Source organism: Cricetulus griseus, chromosome 2 (assembly GCF_003668045.3).
Source record: "Cricetulus griseus strain 17A/GY chromosome 2, alternate assembly CriGri-PICRH-1.0, whole genome shotgun sequence".
Classification (NCBI taxonomy): Eukaryota; Metazoa; Chordata; class Mammalia; order Rodentia; family Cricetidae; genus Cricetulus; species Cricetulus griseus.
The window spans coordinates 436,346,706-436,373,854 of NC_048595.1; the positions used below are offsets into that span (position 1 = coordinate 436,346,706).

Consider the following 27,149-nt stretch of genomic DNA (forward strand, 5'->3'; position numbering starts at 1 on the left):
TTCAAATCAAGGACACTGAGTCCTGCCCGATGTTTCCAATGAAATATTAATGGTTTAAACAAAATATTTCCCGAATCAAGACAGAGAAATGAACAAAGGGTGGGACATATACAATATCTCAGAAAAGAAATCCATCCTGTCAGGCTGACAGTCTCAAAAATACTAATCATAAAGTAAGTAACATTAAAAGCAGACAGTGCGCTGTGTAGGAACAGACAGGGTAAGTAGGCTTAGGACAAAAGCATCTGCCTTAATTATGCAGGTAATGTAAGCTTCATACACAAATGCCAAGAGTTATGCTTTCCATAGCAAAGCACTTTGCTTGGCTGATTTACAAATATAGACACAGCAAGACGACTGAGAACTCTAGTAGATGAACTTCCCATTGCTCAGCTTGAGAAACTGGAAGAGATTTTTCTGGGACACAAGTATCCCCATCAAGTTCTCCAACTAAAATAGACAAAGCATCTGCCTTCTACAGGTGTTGAGGAGGGCTATCGGTAAGCAAAGGGTGTGACTTCTCCACAACGAGACACCCTATTCTGAAGAAAAGGGGAATAAATGATAGGTGTCCCCCAAGAATAAATGACAGCAAAAGGTCCCCATTTCATCCCAGAACCTCTGAAAGAGGAGGGAAGCAACAGTGACATGTGCCAGGTGGGAAAGCCAGTGTAGCCAGCATACTAGGTGGGTTGAAAACCTCATGTTTATCCATTCAAACAGCCTCAACTTGAGTTCATGGGATTTTTCTCCTCTATCTGTTCATCACCAAGAGTGAACTGAGACCCTTTGTTCTTCAACACAGATCCCAGGAACTGCTTGGAGAAGTTCCCACACAGCCTCTTAAGCCCTCCCTAGAACACTCAACTGACTCTTGGGTCATCATTCAACCAAGACTGCAAAAGACACTAGACACAGCGGTGCTGCTGATCCGATGTTCCCATGGTCACTGAGTGGGACATCTATGCAGACTTCATTCTCATCTGTTGTCTGAGTGGACAGTGTCACTGTTTCCCAGTGTCCACTCTCTTCCCCTGCTTCCTCAGAATATCTGATTCCCTTTCACAATTCAAGTTTTTGGGAACCAGCAGCCCTGATGCTATGGCCAGCATCAGCATATCTCAGTTGAGAATATCCCGCCCACCTCCAGGCCAAATGATTTGTTCTGATCTAGGTGAGGGGTATGATCGGATAGTAGGACCAAAGGTTGGGTGCCACTGTTGGACAATAGAGTGGCAGAGTACAGGAAGAACTGGGAAAGGGTAAAGGGAGATGCTGGAAATGGTAAAGAAAGAGAGGAGAGTCGCCAAAGAGGAAGAAAATATACAAACAAGAAATGAAGGACAACAGAAAAGAAAAAGAAATATAGCTTCCTTCCACCAAGCATTCTGACTGAATGCATTATAGATGCATTTCAATCTGTATGTGATAATATATCCATATGTGTGTGTGTGTGTGTGTGTGTGAGAGAGAGAGAGAGAGAGAGAGAGAGAGAGAGAGAGAGAGAGATAGAGAGAGAGAGAGAGAGAGAGTGTTTAGGGGTGAGTACTCACGAAGAAACCACAGGTTAGCACTTCAGGTATATTCCATACTGCCTCTAGCTTAGTTTTTGAGGCACGGTCTCTTACTGAACCTAGAGATCACGAATTCAGCAAACTCCCAGGATCCTCTTGTTTCTGCCTTCCCAGCACAGAGATTATGGGCCTACACCACCATGAACCCCAGCTTTTACACAGGTGTTGGGAATCCAAACTCAAGCCTTTGTGTTTTGTTCTCCAGAACTTCATCCATTCAGCCATCACCCTAACCTCAATACATATATTCTTTCTCTTGCTTTACCATCACAGTCAAAGCCACTCAGCCATGTAAATGAAAAGGAAACAGTGTCCCCAATGACACTTTCTTTACAATAATGCCAGAATCATTAGTGAATCCAATGCTGAAGGTCAAAATAAAAACTGCAGATTAATAACCTCAATGAATAACCTAATCTATAAATACAATGAAAATGCATTTTCTTACTTAAAAACAATCTATATGTTTCCATATTTTAGATGAAATGATTTAGCATCTTTCTCTTGCAGGAACATATAATATTACTTGATGAACAACTACAGCAATTTTCTGTCTTAATCTCTTCACACCATGAAAAAATTCTTGCTAGAAAAAAACCAAGGATCTTATCTTCAGATATAGAGTTGATAACCCACGGTGGCTACAAAAACTGGTTCTCACTTGCCAATAAATCTTAGAGTATAGCTAAAGCTACACCAGCCCCATTTCCTTTTATGTCCCCCATACCCATTTAATTCATTCTGCTGCAGTAGAGAGGAACAGTGCCACTGGAGCATTGCTACAGACACTAGGAGAGCTCAATGACACTGCTGCTTTGGTGCCTGTTTGGTGCCTGTTTGGTGACTGAGTCTCACCCGCTGTCTGGGATTCAGGAAAGGGCTTTGTTCTAGATCCAACTATCTGACATGGCACTTTACTATCTCCTAAAACAATAGCAGGTAATTATGAGTGAGCTTGTTCTGGTCTTGTACAAAATCAAAGGGCATTTTTCCATCTTCCTCAGCCAGAATTCTGGGGCCATCATCTCCAAAATGCATGCCATACAACCAGCAGGTGTATAATGGGATCACACAGTTGAAAAGAGAATACATATTTTAATGAGTAGTTATTTTATCTTCAAATATATAATACAAGTTCAGCACTCCTAATATTTACTGTACAGGTTGACACTACAGCCTTTGCCAGTACACCTGACAGATGCCCTAAGAACTACAGTGGAATAGAGGGGTTACCAAAGCCACGTGACCACTCAGAGAATTACAGCTCACATCTGCCCACAGCACAATCTATTATCTCCTGATAGTGGAAATAGAGATTTCTGAACGATGCAGTCTTATTTTAACAAAGCCCAGATAAGATTTCTGCAAGTGAATGATATTTTTTAATGTGTCTGAGCATTTGGCCTGCATGTACATATGTGTACCCTGTGCATGGCTGGTGCCTGTGAAGACTAGAAGAGGGTATTGGATCCCCTGGAAGTGCAGTTAAAAGGATTATAAATTACTGTGTGAATGTTGAGAAGTGAACTCAGGTCCTCTGGAAGAAATGCCAAGCCATTTCTATATCCTAATAGTTCATAAAATGTATACAGACACAAATAATAACAAAATAGCTATACTTTTCTGCTGACATCAAATCAATGTTCTTCCTTGTTATGGGATGACAAATGGTGCCCTAAGGGTACCTGAAAAGAAATGTGCAGAGCAGTAGTGAAGCCACCAAGCCCATGAGAAACCTGGTTCTGTGTCCACTATCATTAGGGAAAGGTCTTGCCTCAACCTTGATATGAAACCCACTACAACCAAGACGATATGTATACAATATTCTTTGTTCCTGACTTAACCATTTAAAAATATACATAACACCTAACAACAAGCACACAGATTTAGCCTGTGTGTTAATATATTTGTAATTAGCAGTGGTGTTTTATTTTAAGGAACCATATCATCTAAAAAGAAAAACCATGTGCAGAGTCCAGAGTAGGGAGTAGTAGTGGCCAAAAGTAAATAAACTAAATTCTTAGTGTTCTACTGGGTTTTCATTTCAGTCCTGTGACTCTGTCTCAAAGCAACCCCAGTAGGTACATGGTAGATGACCTGTCTGCTCTAACTCCTTTAGGAGGTCTCACTTGATGAGAAGAAACACAGAATCTCTTTCTCTCTTTTCCTCACATTTTGACTACAGTTTCCTTTCACTCTACTCCTCCCAGCTCCCCTCATCCTCCGTCCAGATCCTCCCCATTGCTGTCTCCCATTAGAAAGCAAACAGGCTTCTGTGGGATAATAATGAAATAAAGTAACAACAGTAAAACAAGGCATGACATGAAGTAACATAAGATGAAAGAAAAACCAACAACATCAAAGTTGAACAGAACAGGCAAACAGAAGGCAAGGAGCCTGAGAGAAGGCACAAGAATCAGATCCACTCACTCACACACTCGGGAATCTCATAAAAACATGAATCTGGAAGCCATAATATATATGAAAAGGATCTGTAGGGTTAAAAGAGAGAAGCAAAAATACATATATAAATAAAAATCAAAATTTTAAAAAGTAAATTTAAAACAAAAAATAGGAAGAGCCCTGACACTGAAAGACCCCTGCCCCTTAGCCCTTTCTTTCTCAAGTTTGTCTCCTCTTCCTCCTGTCGGCGGCTTCCCCGATCCCCACCCCCGGCGGCCTTCCCCCGCCACCCGCCGCACGCCCGGCCCGAGAACGAGCACCAGGTGGGCCGGCAGGAGAACAAACACCAAGTGAGCCCGGCCTGGAGCCCTGCCCCTGAGCCCCGCCCGATGAGAAACACTCTGTCCCAAGGTCTCCGCCCCCAAGGTCAGCCATCTGGACGCAGAGGGAGAGGGAATTGAGTCTGTTGTACCAGACACCAGACCTTGAGAATATGCTGATCTTGAATGGCTCTGTGTCTCATTTGAACCATCCAATAGAAATGATTCTGTATTTCGCCTCATTTGAAAGACTCTGTGTTTCACCTCATTTGAATAACTCTGTACTTTGCCTCATTTGAATAACCCTGTATAGCGCCTCATATACATTGACCAATGGGAATAGCTCTGTACAATGCCTCATTAGAATTATCCAATAGAATCCCTGCTCCTAGCTTGCGCCTTTTTCCCTATATAAGGACCCCTTTCCCTTGGCTCGGGGCGCTTAGCCACACAGAAGCTAAGTCGCCCCGGGTACCCGAGTCTCTAATAAAACCTCTTGCGGTTTTGCATCCAAGTCTGTGGTCTCGCTGATTCCTGGGTGCGGGTCTCCTTCTACGAAAGTACCTCTTTGGGGGTCTTTCAACACGACCTTATGAGATGAGGAACCGCTAAAGCATCCAATGAATTCATTTTCTGTTGGTCGTCCACTGCAGGCCCTGCAGCCTACCCCTCAAGAGCAGTTTTTTGTCCCAGTGAGACTTCTTTGGAGGAAACTAAATTGACATTTGGAAGTGGTTATTAATTGTAGGTTAGGGATGGGGACATGTGGACCTCATGTGGTACAGAACTGTGCAGGCCCTGAGCATGTGGCCTCAGTCTCTGTGATTTCATGTGTGTGTCAATCAAGTTGATTTAGAGACCTTGTTTCCTTGGTGTCCTCCACCACTCTGGCTCTTGCACTCTTTCTGCCTCCTGTTCCCCAGGGTTCCCTGAGCCCGGAGTGGAGGGAATTGATGGAGACATCCCATTTAGGGATGAGTATTCCAAGATCTCACACTCTGCCAAGTATGGCTGTGGGTCTCTGTATTTGTTCCCCTCTGTTACAGGAGGAAGCTTCTCTGATGCTGGCTGAGCAAAGCACTGGTCTATGAGTATAACAGAATGCCACTGGGAGTCATTTTATATTGTCATCCTTGTTGTTGTTTTAGAACACTAGTATTTTGCTTTATCCTAGATCCTTGGGCTATCTAGTCTCAGGTTCTTGGTCATCCAAGCAGTGCCAGGTATGGGTTCCTTCAGTCAAATCAGATACTGATTAGTTACTTCCAGAGCCAGAGGCTTTCTGCCACCACTGCACTAGCATATCTTGCAGGCAGAACACCACTGTAGATCAAAGGGTTTGGGATGGGTTGGTGTTTATGTTTTTCCTTTGTTAGAGTATCTTCCTGCACCAAAGATACTAGAACGTAGGAGTGAAGGCTCTATGTAGGCACCAGCTCAACTTCTCCATGGTCCATGAGTTTTTTTAGCTGTCTTCAGCAATGGGTCCTTGCCATCAAATTGTGAAGAGCAACAGCCAGGATGGTTTGTGAATTTCCATGGCAGCCTTTAATCCAGTCCTGATATGGGGAGCTTCATCTTGTGACAAGAGGTGCCCAGTTGAGCCTCTGTCTCCCCATTAGTTAGTGATTTCAACTATCCTTCATAAATGTATGTATCTTCAGAAACTTCTACTGTATTAGGTTTCCATACTACCCCTCAAATGGTCCTTAATTTTAGCTGTCTCTTCCAGTATTCCCTACCTTGACCCCCTACTGCTCCTTCTCTCCACTTGATACTGCTCTTTTAGTCCCCACCTCCCACATAAGTATCTATTCTATTTCCCTTTGCTAGGGAGCTCTATCTGTCCCACCCTACCTCAGTCCCTTACTCTACATCTAACCTCTATGCTTGTACAGATTGTAGCATGGTTATCATTGATTTAACAACTAATATTGACACATAAGTGAATACATAACATAGCTGGGACTTGGTTGCCTCATTCATTATGATTTTTTAGTTCTATCCATTCACCTATGAATTTCATGATTTCATTTTTTAAAGGGATGAGTGATACTCCATTATGTGAATGTAGCAATTTTTCTATATCCATTCTTCTATGGAGAGACACCTAAGTTGTTTCCAATTTCTGGCTGATATGCGTAAAGCAGCGATGGGCATGGCTGAGCAAATGTCACTGTGGAAGGCTATGTGACCTTTGATTATATGCTCAAGGTGACATATTCCTCCATGTCTGTTCTTTTGTTCCCCTATTCATTTCTAATTTTGTTAATTTGGATATTCTCTTTCCACCTTTTAGTTAGTTTGAATAAGGATTTAGCAATCCTATTGATTTTCTTAACCAACTCTTTGTTTCATTGATTCTTTGTATTGTTTTGTTGTTGTTTCTAAGTTATTGATTTCATCCCTGAGTTTGATTATTTCTTGCTGTCTATTTCTTTGGGTGTGATTTCATTGTTTTGTTTATAAGATCTGAACAGAGTTTTGAAATGTAGTCACTTGATGGCACCACCTTGCCTCTTAGGATCATCTTCAGTGGGTAACAAAAGTTTGTGTGTGTGTATTCATTTTTATTCAATTCTAGAAAGTCTTTCATGTCTTTCTTAATTTCTGTCTTGACACATTTTTCAATGAGTTGTTCTGTTTCCATGAGTTTGTAAACTTTCTATTGTTCCTGTTACTATTTATATCCAGTTTTAATCCCTGGTAGTCTGATATGAAACAAAGTGTCATTTCAATTTTCTTGTATCTGTCAGAGGCTTGCTTTGGGTAAGGACATGAAGTCCTAAAATAAGATTTTTTGTGTGTTTGTGAAACATTCTGTAAATACCTGGTAGGTTCATTTGGTTAATAATGTTAGTTAGCCCTAGCACTTCTCTGTTTAATTTTTGTCTGGATGACCTGTGTATTGACAACAGTGGGGTATTGAAGTCTCCCACTATTGGTTTGTAGGGTCAATGTGTGATTTGAGCTGTCCTAGGTTGTTTTTGTTTTTTTTTTTATGAACTTGGGTGCCTTTGTGTTTGGTACATAGATGTTAAGAATTTGCATATCCTCTTGGTGGATTTTTCCTTTGATGAATATATAGTGTCCGTCCCTATCTCTTCTGATTAGTTTTGGATTGATGTCTCTTTTGTCAAATATTAAAATGGCTACAGGAGCTTGCTTCTTAGGTCCATTTGCCTGGAATATCTTTCCCCATCCTTTTACCCCGAAGTGATGTCTATCTTTGAGGTTAAAGTGTGTTTCATAGAGCTAGTTCCAGGGCAGCCTCCAAAGCCACAGAGAAACCCTGTCTGGAAAAAAAACAAAACAAAACAAAACAAAACAAAAAGTGTGTTTCTTGGAGGTAGCAGAAGGATGGAACCTGATTTTCATATCCATTCTTTTAGTCTGTGTCTTTTTGTTGAGGAATTGATGAGAAACAGTTTTTGTTGATTTCTGTTATTCCGTTGTGGTGGTGTTTGTGGTTGGTTGTTTTTGTTGTTTGTTTTGTCTTTGTTTTTTTTTGTATTTGATTGTTTGGGGTGTGTGTGTGTGTGTGTGTGTGTGTGTGTGTGTGTGTGTTTCCTCTCTTTAGGTTTGCCAGTCTGGGACTACTTATTTCTTGTGTTTTCTTGGGTGTGGTTAATCTCTTTAGGCTGCAGTTTTTCCTTCTAGCCCATTTTGTAGTAATGTATTTGTAGAAAGATATTGCTTAAATTTGGTTTTTATCGTGGAATATCTTATTTTCTAAATCTATTGTGATTGAATGTCTCTCTGGGTATAGTAGTCTGGGCTGCTATCTGTGATCTCTTTAGTCTATAGTACATCTGTCCAAGCCCTTTGGCTTTTAGAGTCTCCGTTCAGAAGTCAGGTGTTATTCTAATAGTTTGTCTTTATATGCTACTTGGCCTTTTTCTCTTGCAGTTTTTAACATCCTTTCTCTGTTTTGTGTGCTTAGTGTTTTATTATGTGCCAAGAAGGTTTTCTTTTCTGGTCTTGTCTATTTGATGTTCTGTATGATTCTTGTACCTTGATAGATATCTCCTTTAGATTAGGGAAATTTTCTTCTAAGATTTTGCTGAAAATATTTTCTGTATCTGTGACCTGGGTTTCTTCTCCTTCCTCTATTCCTATTATTTTTTGATTTGGTCTTTTCATAGTATCCCAGATTTTATGGATGTTTTCATATTTCACATTTTCTTTGACTGAGGTATCCATTGCTTCTATCATGTCTTTAATACCCGAGACTCTTTCTTCCATCTCTTGTATTCTGTTGGTGAGGCCTATCTCTGAGATTTCTGTTCAACTTCCTAAATTTTTGATTTCCAAATGAAACGTGTGGAGTTTAAATTGAAGTGGCCTCAGTAGGCCCACAGGGCGTGGCACTATGAGGAGGTGTGGCCTTGTTGGGAAAGTCTGATTCTCTTCCTGCTGCCTGCAGGTCTAGGTGTAGAACTCTCAGCTCCTTCTCCAGCACCATGTCTGGTGAACGTCACCATGCTGCCCGCTATGACAATAATACCCTAAATCTCAGAACTGTAAGCCAACCCCATTAAATGTTTTTGCTTATAAGAATTTCTGTGGTCATGGTGTCTCTTCAAAGCAATAAGCCCTATCGAAGACACAATGAAAACTTCAGTTTGGGCTTTCTTAATGATTTTCTTTTTACTTTCAGATCTCAGACAGTTTTGTTCACTTCCTTCTACTTTGGTTTGCGTTTTCATAGATTAAGTGATTTATTATTTTCTTCTTAAAGGACTCTATCATATTCATAAAGGCTATTTTGAGGGCCTTTTTGTGCTTCAGGTATGTATCAATACTCAGGGTCTACTGTGGTAGGGTTGCTGGGCTCTAGTGGAAACACATGGCCCTAGCAGTTGTTGATAGTGTTTTTACTCTAGGGTCTAGACATGTGGGTTTGGGAAGGTTGTAGGTACTGTGGAATCTAGGTACTGATTCTAATTCTATCTGGTCTTGTCTTTGCTGAGTAGGTGTGTTGTTCCTTGGTTTCTGTTTCCTCTCTGGTTCTTAGGAGAGTGTGGGTGGTGGCTCCGTGTTGTGTGGTAAAAGATTCTTCTGGGATCCTGACATTTGTAAGCACTAGGGGTTCCTGGAAAAATGTGTCCCTGCTTCCTTGGCTAAAATGCCAGAATCTCTTTATGTAGTGACCACGAGTGCACCAAGTTTTTGCTATAGAAAGGAGGTTTCCAGAGTTATTAAAATAAGATTTTGCTTGTTTGTCAAGAAAGGTTTGCTCTGCATGATAGCCCTGGCTGTCCTGGAACTCACTCTGTAGACCAGGCTGGCCTCAAACTCACAGAGATACGCCTGCCTCGGCTTCCAGAGAGCTGGGATTAAAGGCATGTGCCACCACTCTGGCAATAACAGTTTGTTTTAAATAAAATGTATGCCTAAAGCCCTGAAGAGCCCTTCCTGTGGTGTTCCTAACCTGAGCTTGTAAGGGGTGGGACTGGAGGCAAGACTAAGGTATACAAAGATTTTTAAATAACTTTGAAAGGAGAACAGGAAAGCAAAATGGGGGACCTGGAGGTAAACCTTGAATGACCTGGTGCTCTCTCTGCTGGGAAAGCACTCATCTCATAAACACGGTAGTAGGAAAATGCTTTTGTGATAATAAATGACACCTCCAGGACTTAGCAGACATTGCAGACATAGCAGGTGGTGACAAAAGATTTCTAGTACTGTTCCCAAGTGTCACAGAAACAATTTTTCAGCCAATGCATAATCCATCAATGTGGAACTCCCAAACACAGGAAAAATAATAATCAAACCTCTAGCTTCAGTGAGGTCATTAGCTCAGAAGGTAACTTTCCTGGCTCCGAGGATGATAAATTTCATTTATCCCATTACTCCTTGAGTAAATGATTTTATAATCCCTGGATTTGGCTTATGAAGATGCCTGGTGACTCATGAATGCCAATCTGACTAATGTCTCATTTACAGAACTCAGTGTGCACAGGAGCCCAGACATCATTTTCGTTGCCAAATAAATGAATGTAAAATATTCTCAGTAAAAACAAAGAAATGAGCATCCAGTGCACCAAGGAGAAACACATCGGCACCCGCTGTCACAGCAGTGTTTATCACATGCTTGCTGGGTTGTCAGAAGTTGAAATACCCAGAGATGTAGTAAGAAATACCTCTTTCCATTTCAAAAGCCTTTTATGACCTCTTTAGGACCAGTGGTTATTCACTGAGACTTCAACATCTCTGTCTTCCTCACCACCACATTGGCTGATACTTCATTGTCTTTTACATTCAACCAAGGGGGTCTGGATTTCCATAGCAACCTTCATTTATTTATATAGGTGTGGTTATGGCAAAAGTTCCAGGTGCTTTATAAATATATATTCAAGTGCGAAATTAAACCTCATTGTTTCCATCACCAATAAAGATATTTTTAAAAGAAATGTTCAAATGGCTTAAACTAATTTTAGGGAGGTTTTAATAGTCCAGAGGGGGATTGTGGGCACAGATGGCAATGACTTAAATATTTATCTACCCCCTGCTCCAAAACTCTACTAAGTTGATCATAATAAAAAATCTGAAGTTATATAAAGGAAGGACTAAATGAAAGGGAAAGAACACAGTCACACGACAGAGGCTGTGGCAGAGATTTACAAGTTGTAGACAGCCAGTTGAATCTATCCGTAGGATCCACATCATCCAAAGCAGGCTAGGTAAACTGCGTAGAGACTCTCCATCTGTATCCTGTGTCCATATTTCTCCAAAGGTTTCTGGGTTTGGGAAAGGAGGCCAGGATTTTACTTTGGGTTGCTTAATCTACCAAGGACCCTGAGTCTCCAAATTGAAGAGACAACCACCAGACCAGATGAACTGAAGGAAAACTCGTGCATGTTATCATGACACTTCAAAGTACCTAGACCTAAGCAGGAGATCCAAAAAGTTTGCAGTGTGTGGAGTGAAATCATTGAATGCAAAGGAATGTTAGTACCTAAGTCAGGGGAACGTGATTGTCTTCAAAGCAACCTAAGAGGGCAGGTAGATATCAACGGTTAGTCCTTTCGTAAAAGTAGGGAACATTTTCACCTTCCCATTTCTATAATGAAGATTTACAAACATTAACTTATGAAAATTATAGGCTTATTTTGGCTCACAGTAGTGAAGGTTCCATCTATCCCATTGGCCTGGTTACATTTGGGCCTATGAGGCAACATATTGATAATGTATGTGAGGGATCAAAACTATAGAACTCATTGCCAGGGAGCATAAGGCAGGAAAAAACAAAAACAGGGTCTGCAATTCCTTACAAGAGCACCCCCCACTGACCTAAAGCTCTGCCATTATGACCCCTTTCTTAAAGTTTCTACCATTTCCAATGAGCACCAAGCTAGGAAGCAAGATTCCATCACATAAACCTTTGGGGGACACTTAAGATCCAAAGGACAGGACAATCAATATTCTTATCCCCAGCCAACTTTTCCAAAAGATCAAACAAAGATGTGTTTGTAGATTTTCAAAGCATGAGACTCTTCTTTCTTGGTAATGTACTCTAGCACTGCAAAGGTATGGAGAGAAAAGGGAAATAACCAACAAGGCAGGTAGTAGTAGAGTGTACCTGGCCTAGAGACAAAAATGTCTCCTCGGAAGGAAGACAAAGGGTAATGAAGGAGAGGTGTCTGTGAGATGACAAAGAACACGGTCCTATGATGGAATTGTTGAGTTGGTGGCATACTGATGGATATATGTTAATCCTGCCAGGACCTTGTAGGAAGATCACATATAGGTTTGATATGAAAATTGTGTCATTTCTGTGTCAATTCTAAAAATAATACACATTGTTTTAAACTGTGTAAGATGGCAAATAAAATCAGAGTGCATTAATGGGCACGGTTGTTACCCCACAGATAATGACTTAACTGAATTTCCAGAAATAATTACATAAGAAAACAGGCAGAAAGAGAATGGGTAAAGTTGTTACAGACCCAAATCTCTACCTACCAAAATAGAGAGCCAGGAGGCATTATGTAACAGGAGGGGATGGAGAGGCCATTTGGAAATAGGAAAATAAATATAAGAACTACTTAAAACAACTATGTTTATGAGGGGCAAAGCTAAAATACCTTATGATTAGTTTTTCATATATTTGATATTTTTATCTGTGACTTTAACTTGGATATGACTGCAACTGAAGGAATAAAAACAATTGGAAACCAAATCAGAGCTTGCACGAGGTGACTTCAGCAGTCTGCAGTTATCTACTGTAACGCTTAGGTAACACTTTTCCACTAAATAAATTAAAGTAGCCTTAAAATAGCAAGCTAACGTTGCCCACAGTCCATTTCTCTGCACAGATACCTCTCGTGCAAAAGGTGAATGGAACACTGGGAAAAAAAATAAAACAGCATTAAGAGTGCTGACTCAGAAATGTTTAAATGAGAAAATCTTAAAGAATTATAGTTAAACAAACTGGAGTTTAGTTCTGAAGTTGTTAACCTTCAAAGAGTCTCTAAGAACTTCTGTGACACACACTTCTATAGACACCTGAAAAGTACAATACTAATGAGTTTCTGGCACCTTAATTGCTGTTCTGTGTGGCGTTGCTGTGGGCTGCCTAACCATTGGAATCTACCATACAGGAACAATATTTTATCCACAGAATAAATGCAGAAAGCATGCAGAATCATTATCAAACTTTCTGAAGAAATACATTTAAAATTCAGATAATAATTAAACTAAAATATTAGCACTAAGCCAACAAATTGTTTAATGATCATGAAACTGCCTGAATCTCTAGAATTCCCCTCATTATATGGTCATCTCTGGAGGGTTCAATAATGCCACTCAAAGATATTAGATTCCAACCCTGCAACTTTTAGATGTTAATTTATAAGAAAGAAGGGTCCTTGCAGACTTGATTAGATTAATGGCTTTGAGGGGGTGAATTACCCTGGATTATTCAATGGGCATTAAACCAAGCTACGAGTATCCTTGTAAGTGGGGGAAGAGGCAGAAAGCATTGAAGGAAAAAAGGCAATGTGACCACATAAGCAAAGGCTGGAATGATGGGACCATAAGCAAAGAACATCCACAGACCACAGAAGCTGCCAAAGGATGGATTTTCCCATGGAGCCTTCAGAGGGAGTACAACTCTGCTAACACCTTAAGGACATCTGCCCAGTGACACTGATTCTTGACTTCTGGTTCCCAAAATATTGGCAGAATACACTTCTGTTTTTTGAGGCCACAAAGTGGCCTTCAGAAACCCAGAACAGAATCCTCTCATGTGCACTTGAGTAAGCCTGCAATTATTATGCTGAGCATACCAGCACATCTGACACAAGACAAGCCACAAATTAGATAGAAAGGTCACTTTCCTTGACACTATAGAGATTCTGATCTGGGCAGAAAGAGGTGACAAATATCCAAGTCTGGCTTAGAGGGAGTCGTCTTAAAAATGCTATATAGGATAGAGTTTCTTGCATATAACTTTCCAGAGAAATTTCCCAGTTACAAAGAACTTCTCCTTATCAACTTTTAGAACTTATTTTAAAAGGTATGCTGATTTAATATTAAAAATTGAGAAAAAATGGAAGTAAGCAAAAAATGAGAAAATCACATCAAAAGTTTTAACCACATCTTGCTACCCAGAGATTACTTATAACTGAGAGTATATTTTTTCTAATATTCTGAACAAAAGTTGGAAGTCATTATTTTATTTTTAAGGGGGGAAGAAATTTTTGGCTCAGGGTTCTAGGGTACCATCCATCATAGCAGGGATGTCAAGGCATCAAGAACACAGAGTAGCACCTCACATTGAATCCACAGTCAAGAAGAGAGCCAAAGGAGTCTTCTTTGATTTTTTTTCTGCATAGTTTCACAGAAATAGTATCCTTGGGCTGGCAAGATAGCTTAGTAAAAGATCTTGACTTGTAAAGTCAATGACTTGAGTTCAATAGCCAGAACCCAAGTTTGAAACTGTACATTTTAAAAGGTTGGGCACGGTTGGTACATCTTCCTGCAGCAAATATTTTCTCCTTTCTAGTTAACTTACCTAAGTCCTTTCTCCAAGGAAACTGGATCCCCTCCCAGCTCCAGAGCAGAACACCTCAATGGAGCCCAAGCATCCAGAATATTCTGTGCTCTAAACACAAGCACTGATCTCAGGGTGGCCCTGTGACACATCCAATATGATCAGAGCTCACACGAAGGCACTGCATTGGCCAGACTTGTCCTGGAATTCTAAAGCCCTGTATGTTAACATAAGGAAAACTAGCCTAAGAACTCCAGACATGAGGATAAGCAGAAGTCTGGTTATATAAAGCAAGACCTCCAGGGGAAGCACTGGAGTACATCCCACAGCATCCAAGATTCTTATTTATCTTTGTTTTTCTTTAGTGTCCAGACCATTCAGGAGTCTGATATACATGAAGTAAGAAAATCAGAAAAGGAGGGAAGGAGGAAAGAGGAAGTGAGGAAAAAGAGAACAGAATCGAGAAAGAAAAACCTCAAGAAATTCACAAACTTTACTCCCACAGGGAGTAAAGATTACAAAAAATAAAAAAATAAAAACTAAAAGCATGTCCTTTAGTGGTCATGAGATGGCTCAGTAAAAATTTGGGGAGTTTTTACTGAGTAAAAAATGCAGTACAAACTTGGGATGCTGAGTTCAATTTCTAGAACGCATATAAAAGTAGAAAGAGAAAAAACAAACCTGCAAAATTGTCTTCTGATCTTTGTGTGGCCCCTGACAATAATAATATAAAAATTTTAAAAAATTAAAGCTTGTCCATTAAACAATAGCTTTTGGTTACTGTCAGCTTCCCTTTATCCCATCTTAAATTTAAGGAAGCAAGAATCGGAGTGTTATATCTGCTTACAAGGGAATCTGAGAAAGAAGAAAGAAAACACGGGTTAGCCACCATGCACCCTGACTTAGAGGAGCAGTAACAATAAGGAGCATGGGCCTTGTTGTACTCTGTGCATGGCTGCTTGTGACCATCACAGCCCATTGTTAACTCCATCAGATTGAGTCATGTCTAGTTCAGTAAAGCACATCGATGGGTGTGTTTCCAGAAAGTATTAGCTCACAAGGGTTCTGGTGGAGTGAATTGATTAATCCCTTGATTACTTTTCACAATAATTGTCACAATATGACAGTAGTATTTGGGGAGTGATGAGAGATAGGACGTGAGTCTAAGAAGGAAGTAGTTCACTGGAAGCGTATCCCATATGTTGTGTTGGCTCTTTCTTTATCCCTTCTTTCCACTTCCTGTATCCCATGACGTGAGTGTCCCAACATAGGGTTCTGCTGCCAAGAGTTCTGTCCATTTGCACCGGGGCAGAACAGACACAGTCACAACCCTACGCAGTCATGGACAAAACAAACCTTTCTTCTTCTTAAGTTGTTTTGGTCAGGTATTGGGTTACAGCGACACAAAGGTGACTAATGCAACTTGAATTCTGTCTTCATATTCAAATAAGAAGCTGATTTCAAAAGGGAAAAATCTATATAATAGAAATCACTGGATTCATGAGTGTGAATGGGTATGAATGGGTGTAAAATAAAATGAGCTTTTGTTTAAAATGAGAAAAATGTGCCAGAGGATGAGGATACTTCTAATTAAATCCACACCAGCTCACATAAACACAAAAGCTCAAGTGCAGGAAACTGATGCACATAGCACTGATTTCAAGTGTGTGTAACTTCAAGTCAGGAACCTTTATCACAAGTTCAATTGCTGGATTTCATGTCTTGAACTTGTCCATTCACATAACTACAGCACGGTAGGGCCTGGGAATCACCAGTAAAACCTCCAGCTCAGAAATGGCTCTGTTCACTGATGAAACCCACAGAAACAGCTGACCTGAACAAGGGGAAGCTCATGGACCCCAGACTGATAGCTAGAAAACCAGCATGGGACTAATCCAGACCCCCTGAAGGTGGGAGTTAGGAGTTCTGAGTAGTCTATGGAGCCTCTGGTAGTGGATCATTGTTTATCCCTAGTACACAAATGGACTTTGGGAGCCCATTCCACATAGAGGAAATACTCTCTCAGCCTAGACACAAGGGGGAGGGTCTAAGTCCTGCTCAAAGTGATATGACAGACTTTGAAGATCCCCTATGGAAGGCCTCACTGTCCCTGGTGAGCAGAAAGGGCATAGGAGAGGGGAGCAGTGGGGGCAGGGGAGGAGAGGAGGGAGAGGGAACTGGGATTGCCATTTAAAACAAGCTTGTTTCTAATTTAAATTTTAAAAAAGAAAAAAAAAGAAACCCTAACAAAACAAAACAACAACAACAACAACAACAAAATGCCTCTGTGCAGTCCCATGAAACTATAATTCAACCACACTATGCTGCCCGGGTCTATGTCAACCTGATACAAGCTGGAGTCATTTTAAAAGAAGAAATCTCAATTAAGAAAATGCCTGAGTGAGATGGGGTTGTAGGCAAGTCTGTGGGGGCATTTTCTTAGTTAGAGATGGATGTGGGAGGGCCCAGTTCACTGTGGGCTGTGTCGGGCTTGGGCAGGTGGTCCTAGATGATATAAGAAAGCAGGCTGAGCAAGTCATGAGGAACAAGCCATTAACCAGCACCCTCCGTGGCCTAAGCTTTAGTGCCTGTCTCCACGATTCTGCCCTGCTTGAGTTCTTGTCCTGACTTCCCTCAATGATGGACTATTACCTACATACTTAGGAGGACAGGTAGACAGGTAGACGGGCAGAAAGGCAGACAGACAAACAGATGGACAGACAGACAGACAGACCCTTTCCTTTCCAAATTGCTTTTGGCCGTTGTGTTTTTGATACGGCAATAGAAACCCTAAGACACACATCCTTCCTACACACAAAGGGATTATTGCTGCTTCACTTGAATTCAAAGGATCTCAAGAAACGTGGCATACACATTGTTATGGCTTATGGATCATTGGATCGTTAACTCTTTGTTGAAAACCAGTTTTCTGGATAGTGTCTGACCTTACAGTGAGAAGAGGACAGCCAAGTCCACAGATGGGGCTTTCTATAGCATCAGGTCAGTGCCCCCCCGGAGAAGGGAGAATAGGATATATCCGGATTTCAGTGACACAGCAGGCTTAAGTGTCTTGCTGATGTGGCTGTCCGTGGAAGATGAAAGGACAAAGAATGCTGGACACTCCTCAAGCTTCAGAGAGAAGACAGGCTGGGAAGCAGGGAAATGAGAAGGGAAGAGAATGGGGGAAAGTCACTGTTTCCTCGTATACCACCAGTGTTCACAGCAGCAAGCAGGGCCTGGCAGACTGCATTCCTCATGATCTCCAGCTGCACTGAGAAGGTGTAGGGCAAAGACTGGGTAAATCCAGAGTCAGTGCAGACAAACTCAGCTCCAAACAGGCCTTGTACGACACTAACTGTCTGTGACCCACCTTCCTACACTTTGACCTTCTTTTCTTCCATTGAGATGCTCCCTCAAGTCATGCTCCTTCTTTATAGATATTCTTGTACTCTGAAGTGACCACCAACCATGGGCTTTATAAAATGCTTTAAATAAGAGAGACATGATGTAGGATACGTTTCAATCCCCACTGCCACCATATTGCTGATATTTTAGTTCACACTTGTGAGTGCCATGGAATAGCAGAGGAGCTCTGTGCAGTGGGTTTACAGACAGAACAGGAACTCACTGGGTATGTATGCATATGTGTACAAATGTCCCTAGTAAATTCTATGTTACACATATAGTACTTCATGTTATACATAATACATTTTATAAAGTATATTGCCTTTTAGTGTAGACTATGCCTTTTAAGAAAACTGAATTTGAGTATCTGAATTACTGGTATGTTTTGAGTTAAGCCAGATGATACATAGCACACTGCTGCTGCCTTCTTTCTGCTTTTTAAATTTTTTTCAAATTTATTTCTGTTTGTTGTGCATTGGTGTTTTGCCTGCATGTGTGTCTGTGTGAGGGTGTCAGATCCCCTGGAACTGGAGCCAGACAGTTTTGAGCTGACATGTGATTTTTGTAAGAAAAGACAAAATTCTATGCCAATTAAATAAAGTTCATTCCTGAGCTTTGGACCCTTAGGTAAGCATGGCCATCGGATAACACACTCTATCTATTTGCTTTTCTTCCCATGTCTTTAGGCTATTACTTAGCACGGCACAGAAAACTAACAGTAGGGAGACAGTCTACAGAATGAGAAAAAAATGTTTCAAAACATTCATCTTACAAAGGGTTGGTGTGCAGGACAGATACCTACAGAACCTAAAAATGTGATTAACAAAGAAACCGCAAAGAATCCAACTTTAAAATGGGGCAGGGATATAAATAAATACTTCTCCATGGAAGGAAGTGACATGGTGAACAGCTGACCAGCAATATTAGCAAATGAAAAAACAAGAAACATAAGCCCAAACTGCAATGAGATGGACCCTAAATCCATCTAGAACTGTTTTGATCTAAAAACAAAAGATGCTGGCAAGGATGTGCAGGGAAGAAGACTCTACATTGTGGGCAGAGGTGTAAAATAGTAAAGCTTTTATGGAGAACCTTAAGGAAGGTCCTCAAGAAACAAAAGCTACACTTCCCATATGAGGCAGCCATGCCCCTTCTGAATATAGATACAAAGGAAAATGACATCAACAGCTTAACCAGAGATCTGCACAGTCAATATTGTTGCTCCCCTAGTCCCAGTAACAACTAAGATAAGGGACCAACCTAATTGCCCAACAGTGGATAAACTGGTAAGTAAAATATAGCAGATATAGAAAGTGGAATGTTTTCAACCATAATACAGTGAAATTCTATCTTTTGAAGCAAAATGTATGCAATTGGGCGATATTATATTAGGTAAAATTAGTAATAAACAAAAAGATGAAAATATATTTTCCCTGTCATTATGGTTTAGATTTTTAAATTAGTTTCTGTGTGGTGAGTGCATGTAGCAATAGTGTCTGATAGTTTCACTATTTAGTGTGTGTGTGTGTGTGTGTGTGTGTGTGTGTGTGTGTGTGTATGTGTGCGCGCGTGCGCGTGCGCGTATGCATGTATTCATGCAGGTACAGGTGTACACATAGATATGAAGGCCAGAGGTCAACATCAAGTGTCTTTCCTCAATTGTTTTTCATATTTATTTTTTGAGACAGGGTTTCTCACTGATGCTCAATGATTCAGGCAGGCTGGATGGTCAATGGGCTTCAAGGATCCATCTTTCTGTGCAGCTATCCTTCACCCTTTCTGTGCTGGGGTTACAGGCAAGTCCAACCATGCCCAGCCATTTACATGTGTGCTGAGTATCCAAATTCATGCTTTCTCGGCATGCACTTTACCAGCTGAGGAACCTTTCCAGCCCTGTGGTTAAGACTTTAAATGGCACCCCATGATCATGTGTTAAGGTGTGGTCCCAGGGGAGGACATCATCAGGAGGCGGTAAAAGCTTTAATATGTAAGCTATAATTGGAGGAGACAGAAGAAGAGGGCGTGCATGCTCCTGGGGAGTGCTGGAAATGTGGCCCCTCTGTTCTCTTCCTCCTCCTTCCTCTCTTCCATCTCTCATCCCACCATGCCTTTTTGCCATGATGTTCAGCTTTGCCACAATCCCAAAGCAACATAGACAAGCAACTATGGTCTGAAACCATGAACCAAAACCATTCTTTCCTCCTACCACATTGTCAATATCAAATATTTTGTTACAGCAGTGAAAAACTAACACATGTGCCTTACATGATTGTTGAAACATAATGAATCCATGGCAATGCACAGTGGTGATTTCCAAAGTCTCTCTCTCTCTCTCTCTCTCTCTCTCTCTCTCTCTCTCTCTCTCTCTCTCTTCTCTCTGTCTCTCTCTCTGTCTCTCTCTCTCTCTCTCTCTCTCTCTCTCTCTCTCTCTCTCTCTCTCTCTCTCTCTCTCTCTCTCTCTCTCTGTGTGTGTGTGTGTGTGTGTGTGTGTGTGATGAGATAGTGAGGGTTGGAAAGCAGTTACCCAGACAGTAATAAACTCTGGTGTTCAGAGAACAGTGAGATGGCTACAGTTCACAGTAACCTAATACTTCACAGATAAATATTAGAGAGGACTTTAAAGGCTCTGACATTATTGATAAAAGACTGAAAGCATTAATTAGCATGATTTGACCAGTACATATCATATATATAATTATTGAACTCTACATAGTATCGCATGTGTTTGAGCAATTCTGGCATTATTAACTTTTACATTTATGTAAATGGTAATGTTAAATACTGATTTGATCATTGAACATAGTACCCAATTAAATTTTATAATTAAAATTGCAATTCAGTAAACATAGAGAATGGGGAAAATATCCATAATAGACATTTCACCACGTCTCTGACCCCTAAGAAGTTATACATAGAAACTTAGCTATTAATAAAAGAAATGACTCCAAATTTGATGGTACAAAGGTTCAAACAATTTATACCTATGGAGGGGCATGGCCACTAGTCTGGTTGTGAAGAATCTGTTACTACAGGCACTGGGACAACCTGGGTTCTGTCAATTATTCACTGTGTGTCAAAGACAGGATAAGGAACGCCTTCTTGCCTCAACTAGCTCATCTGTGATATGGGGGTGCACAAACATGGTCCTTCACCCACTGAATTGTCAGAAGGGTGAACCCATTCTGTACCAGGAAAGGCACATAGACACAGTAAACAGAAACACCAACAGCTGTTAACCAACAGCTGCTCTCCAGGATCACAATTCCTGTATTAGTGTTTTTGTCACCACTCATCATCATCATCATTAGCATAACAACACAATCTCTATTTTATTCCAGTTTTCAGAACTAAGGGGAGTGGACCTGGAAGTAAGTCTGTGAAAAGTATGACAGCGCCCCCTTGAGGACAAGACACACTGAGGCGCAGAGCACACAAGTCTGCAGAAACTGCAGAGCCCTGTCGTCCCCTTCCCCCTTGGATGTCTTGGTCGGCTTTGTCAAGTCCATTCAGACCTGTCATTTATCTTGGGTCTAGTGAAATAATTATATCGTCGGCTTCACCATAACATGCCAGTCAGTCAGTGCTCAGGTTACCTACATTTATATTAGCCCTGTCACAAGCCTCTGTGGGTCAAGTTCTCAAGCACCAAACAGCCCACCGCCAGGTAAATTTCATTAGAGTGTGAGCTCCTGCTCTCCATCACTAAGGCTTAGTTCCTGGGAGGAAGGACTTGGAATTCTCATATACATGCACATTTTTAGAAGTCCTTGTGATTGGGTTATAAAAATGGCTCAACAGATAATCACACCTTGCGCCAAGATGGATAAAACCCGGGTTCCATCTCTGGGACCCATGTGGTAGAAGGAGAGAACTAACTCCAAAGAAGTTGCCCTCTGACTTCTGCATGCTAGACATTACACACACATGTGTGCACATATCCTCTCTAAATAAACAGTAACCCCACTGTGAGGATCAAGAAGACCGTTTACAAAAAAATAAAGCTGAAAAAAAGAAGCATTTGAGAGTAACTTACTAGGGCACGTCTATTCCCTCTGCTAGCTTGCACACTGCATTTCCTACAATCCCCTTCACCATGGCTCCCACATACAGTGAACTTTCAGTATGTATTGATTCAATAAATGTGTGTAAGAAGGTGAAGACACCCAAAAATCTCATGATATAAGAGAGAGGCACAACAAACAGTCTGCAAAATCACACAGGCCTATGATGCTCAAAACGGCTCCAGTGACAGTCCAAAGGAGATGCAATGTGCTATCTGGTTTAAAAAAGAAAAAAAAAAAAACTGGACTAAAGAAAAAGAAAGTGGCAGCAATAGAGGAGAACACACAAAGACCCAGCTGCCCAAAACATGAATAGCCTGGCAGGGCAATCTCTCCAGGACCCACTGAGAATACAGATCAGAGGGATTCAGGATATCTGAGATGAGCGAGGGTCTCAGTGAGGCTAACCTTCACCCGTTCTCAACTCCCCTCCCTTTTGATTCTTCCTGCCTCTTTCCCTTCCCAAAGTTATGCAAGTACGTCTTGGGAACTATTAGGAAAAGAGAAGCAGTTCTGTGTAAAGGCAGACAGTCTCAAACCCTGGCCCTGCAGCTGGGCCCCTGTTACATTATGCTCATTATTCCTGGGATGGGTGAGTCGGAGAGAGAGAGTTCCTTCTGCAGCTGGCATCTTGTGAGCGGGGTTACTCACTGGCTAGAAGCAGAGAGGGAACACTGGACTCTCTTCTTAAAGATGACTGGGGGAAATGGGGAGGGGGTTGGGGATTTTTAAATAGAAATGTCAGAATTTCCGAGATCTAACCTTTAAAAAAAAATAAACAAAAGAATATGACTTTGAAAACAAGCATGGTATTGTCCTTGAAAAGGGGGAGGGGGACAGTTCCAGTATATTGACAGTTGAAATTTGGGGTATTAAGTCAATAGCATTCAGTTGGAGACTCACATGTTGAGGGCTTTCTTCCCCAAGATAGAAAGGTCGGACCAAATGGACAGGCTCAGAGACCAGCAGAGCTGTTGGCCCAGAAGTACGGCATCTATGCCTTGAATCTCCACCATGTCTAAGGATACAGACTTCATATGGTTCTGTGATAGTCTAATGGGATGGTTTTCACCTTGGCTACAGAAACTCTTCCCTGGACTCAGCTGAAATCACAGCTGACTCCCCTTCGTCCAGCCGGCCACATACACACTGACACCTGCACACTACTACCCTCCTCCCCCTGTAATATTCTTACCTGAAATCCTCCTCTTCCCAATCTCTTTTTAAAAATTAGTTATGTGTATATGTGTATGGGCATTGCATCTGTGAGTGAAGGCACCTGTGGATGCCCAGAGAGGGTGTCACATCCCCTAAAGCAGTGGTCCTCAGCCTTCCTAATGCTGCAACCCTTTAATACAGTTCCTCATGTTGGGGTGGGCCTCCCAACATAAAATTATTTTGTTGCTACTTCATGGCTGTAATTTGCTACTATTGTGAATCATAATGTAAAATATCTGCTATGTAGGATATCTGATACGCTATGCGACCCTTGTGAAAGTTCAATTCAGGAGTTATGAGCTACAGGTTGAGAACCACTACCCTAGAGTTAGAGATACAGGTAGTTGTTGGCCACCTGAAATGGGTGCTGAAAAGTTAACTCTGGTCTCTGCAAAAACAATAAGTGCTCTTTAACCACTGAGCCAATCTCCCCACCTCCCCACCTCCCCATCCCCCCAGATCACCAGAACCTCAGATCGCCAATATCCTTTTAGAAGTAAAATAATGAGCACAGCTTAAGGGCAGTACATATACTTGGAAAAAAAAGATGATTACTGAACTCTATACGCTCTCCAGAAAAATGAATGTTTTATGTTTTTATTTCTTTATTCCCCTAGAAAATGCCTATCTCTCCTCCCTTCTCTCCCTTCCTCTCTCCTCCTCTCTCTCTCTCTTACACACACACACACACACACACACACACACACACACACACACACACACCCTTTCTTGTGTGAATGAAGTTGCTATGACTTCTGTTTTGTTTTCAAGCCACGGTCTCACTATGTAGCTCTGGCTGTCCTGGAACTCACCATGTGTAGACCAGGCTGGCATCAAACTCTCAGCAGACCCACCTGCCTCTGCCTCCCAAGTGATGGGATTAAAAGAGTGTACCACTACACCATTTTCATTCTGTACCATGTACTTAACTCTCCCTTGCATTTTAAGTGCACCCTGGAGACTCCATCAAACTAAGCTGTCCTCCTTACATTTGTCTCTACTTGCTTCATCTTGCTTCAAGGCACCATCTTCTCTGATAGGAACACAATTCACAATGACATGATCACACCCCCTAAATGGTATGCACAATCTTTATTTCCAGTCACTTTCCAATGTCATCAGTATTTTTCCAGCTCCTTGGCTCTTCACCAGTAGGACTGCACATGGTACACCCAAAGCTGTTTCATACATTGTCTCCATCCAGTCAAATGCTCTCACATGGTGGACCCAAAGCCATTTCATAATACTCTTCCTCTAGTCAACTACTCTTGGAAGGGAGAGTTACCTTATCAAAGTCACCCTTTTAAAATTGGAGTCTTAACTCATTTGCCTAAATCCTCTTTATAATGAGAACAATATTGAAACTCCTTGGCATGACCATAAAACAGCTTAGCTTGACCCTACCACTGGAATCTTTCTCATCCTCCCAAGCACACTGGCCCATTTCTTTCCTTTCAAAGTGACAGCGAAGCCACAATCACTTCCAAGACTCAGCATTCCTTTTTTTTTTTTTCCTGAAAGGAGTCGCCTACAAGCTCTTACAAACTGGCTCTCACCAATCAATGGCTTGTAGCATGCATTTTCTCCTCCCTTGACTCACAACCAGCAGGCAAATTCCATAAAAATGTTAAGGGTCTTGTCCACATTCTGCCCAGAGCCTGACAGACACTGAGCATGCAGTAGGTATGTGTGGAATGAAAGAATGGGAGTGTGAGGATTTGTGTGACTACTGTCACCCCAGATTGCTGCAGGTTCCAACCTGACCACAGCTATGCAGGACCTGCTTCTCCACCACAGGAAATGAGGAGAAGAAGGGTGGGTCTAAGAAGTTTTTAAAAATTATCATAAGCAAATATGCATTTCCTCCACCATAAACAAGCCCCTGATGGTAAATGTGTACAAAACATAATTTTTTGTTATCTCTAAACTTATTTCTATCTTCAGTAACTCAAGCAAAAAAAATAGGATATGAGAAAAAAATCTTTAAAATGTACCAAAATTGGACATTTTGTCTCTAGTTTTGTTTCCATGTCAGCACTCTAGTTTGCATGAATGAAAAAGTGCTTTTGTTTGTTACAGATTCTGAGACATGAATATTAGTATAAAATTTGAGAGTGGAAGCAAAGAAAAAATGCAAAATAAGCCCCAAAGAGATTTGGAAGTCTCAAGTATTGTTTTGCTTTGGTTTGGGGCTGGGTATTTTCATTCTTTACGATATGTTTTATTCAGATTGTAAATACAAAAGGAGGACTACCATGAAAGACAAAACTCCCTGTGGACAGGAGAGATAGCTTAATACTCAAGAGCACTTGCTGCTCTTGCAGAAGGCTGGAGTTCAGATCCCAGCACCATATCAAGCAGCTCATAACTGCCTGAAACCCCAGCTCCAAGAATCTGCCAATGCTCTCCCAACTTCCCTGAGCACCTGCATGTATGTACACACACACACACACACACACAATTCCACATGCACATGAAAATAATTCTTTAAAAGTAAGACTTCCCTTATGAAACTTAAAGTTCCAGATAGCCACTGAAATAATAATAAGAATGCAATTTTATGCATACATACTAAAACCTATATCATTGTTGTATGCCCCCCCAAATGATGAAAAAATGTTCTATCGTTGAGAGAAAAAAAATCAGGATGTGAGTTCAAACTAATATCACTCAATAAGATTGCAAGTCATGTAATATTTTCATTCTTAAAACATGAATACCACTGAGGAACAAGACCCTCATGTCATACATGCTTGTCTGGCCCACCAAGAGAAGCAGTATTGGCCCCGTGTCCTGTACCTTGCAGCCACTATGGGTCCTTGTCTTCATCAGTGGTGTGGTGGTACATAGCTCAATGGCTTCCGGCTCATGGAAGATGACTGCTGGTATAGGTTCCTTTTTCAGTGTTAGGACATTCAATTTAGACTTCAGCATGGTCTGGAAGTGCTGAAAACACAGAGACACAAACCAAGAGAGTTAAATCACTTGGATGCATATCAAACTCAGTAGCAAATGCTTTGTCTTAATATTCCGTTGTAGTAAGTGAGGCCAAGAGATATTTATTCAATGGAGAGGGCAAAATCCTATGAAAATTGGACTGAAATGAAGCTGTGGGAAACAGTCAGTCCCCAGGAGAGACATGAACATACAAGTTCATGGTGGCATCATCGCACCCAGGACTTGATCATCTGAGAAGCTTTTCCAAGTTAGCATGTGTATGGATTCTTAGAGACATGATCTGTGTAGATTCAGCATCACCAGGAAGGATGATCAGGGAAGGACAACAGAGGGGCTCAATAGAGCAGCGCCCATGAGACTTCTGTTCCCTGTCCTGCCAAGCTCTCTCCTGAACTGGTTGTAGGACATTTGGAAATTTCCTACTCAGCAGGCTATTCTTTTCTGTTGTTTCCAGCTAGGATTCCAGGGACATATCCTTTGCATAGGCAGCCTAATGCATCAGTTTTGAAAACTGTTCCAATTGTGGCTGGGTTTGGCTGTTGGTATCTATAAGTTCTAATTTCCTTTCTGTTGCTGTGATAAAATGCTCTGGCCAAAAGCAACTTTGGGAGGAAACGGTTTATTTCTGCCTACACTTCCAGGTCACACTCATCACTCAGGAAAGTCGGGACAGGGACTCAAAATAGGAATCTGGAGGCAGTAACCATGGAGGGATGTTGCTTTCTGTCTCACTCACTGCCTTGTTCAAGTCCAGCTACCTGGGGATGAGTCCGCCCACAGTAGGCAGGACCTCCCACATCAATCATTAATCAAGACCTTTTCTCACAGATGTGGCTGCAGACCAATATGGTTGCGATACTTCCTCAGTTGAGGTTTCCTCTTCCCAGGTGACTTTAGATCCCGTCAAATTGGCAATAAAAACTAACCAGGGCATTATGACACCCAGCCCCAGGTTTTATCTTCATTTAGACTATTATAACAGCATCCAACTATTTCTTTCACTTCCAATATGCTCCCAATATAAAGTATCACCACACAGAAGTCAAAGGAATTCTTCTAAACTCCAGCTATGATATAGTATGCCATGGCTTTACTAAAACTCTCCCAAGTATCCTCATCTCTTCATAGAAAAACCCAAAGATCTTACTTTAGCTGCTGAAGCTATTCTACCTCAGAGACACACTGTCCCTCTGGTTTTATCTCTCAACCT

At 41.3% G+C, this 27,149-nt stretch overlaps 1 protein-coding gene across 1 annotated transcript in view; it reads right to left on the reverse strand.

Moving 5' to 3' along the window:
* The window catches only part of Pid1 (phosphotyrosine interaction domain containing 1), a 115,582-nt gene extending 89,661 nt beyond the window's left edge, over positions 1 to 25,921 (reverse strand). The window contains exon 1 of the mRNA XM_035439260.1: positions 25,781 to 25,921. Coding sequence (XP_035295151.1) covers positions 25,781 to 25,915 — 135 coding nt within the window. The 5' untranslated portion in view covers positions 25,916 to 25,921. The remainder of the gene's footprint in view (positions 1 to 25,780) is intronic.
* Between the last annotated feature and the right edge of the window lie 1,228 nt (positions 25,922 to 27,149).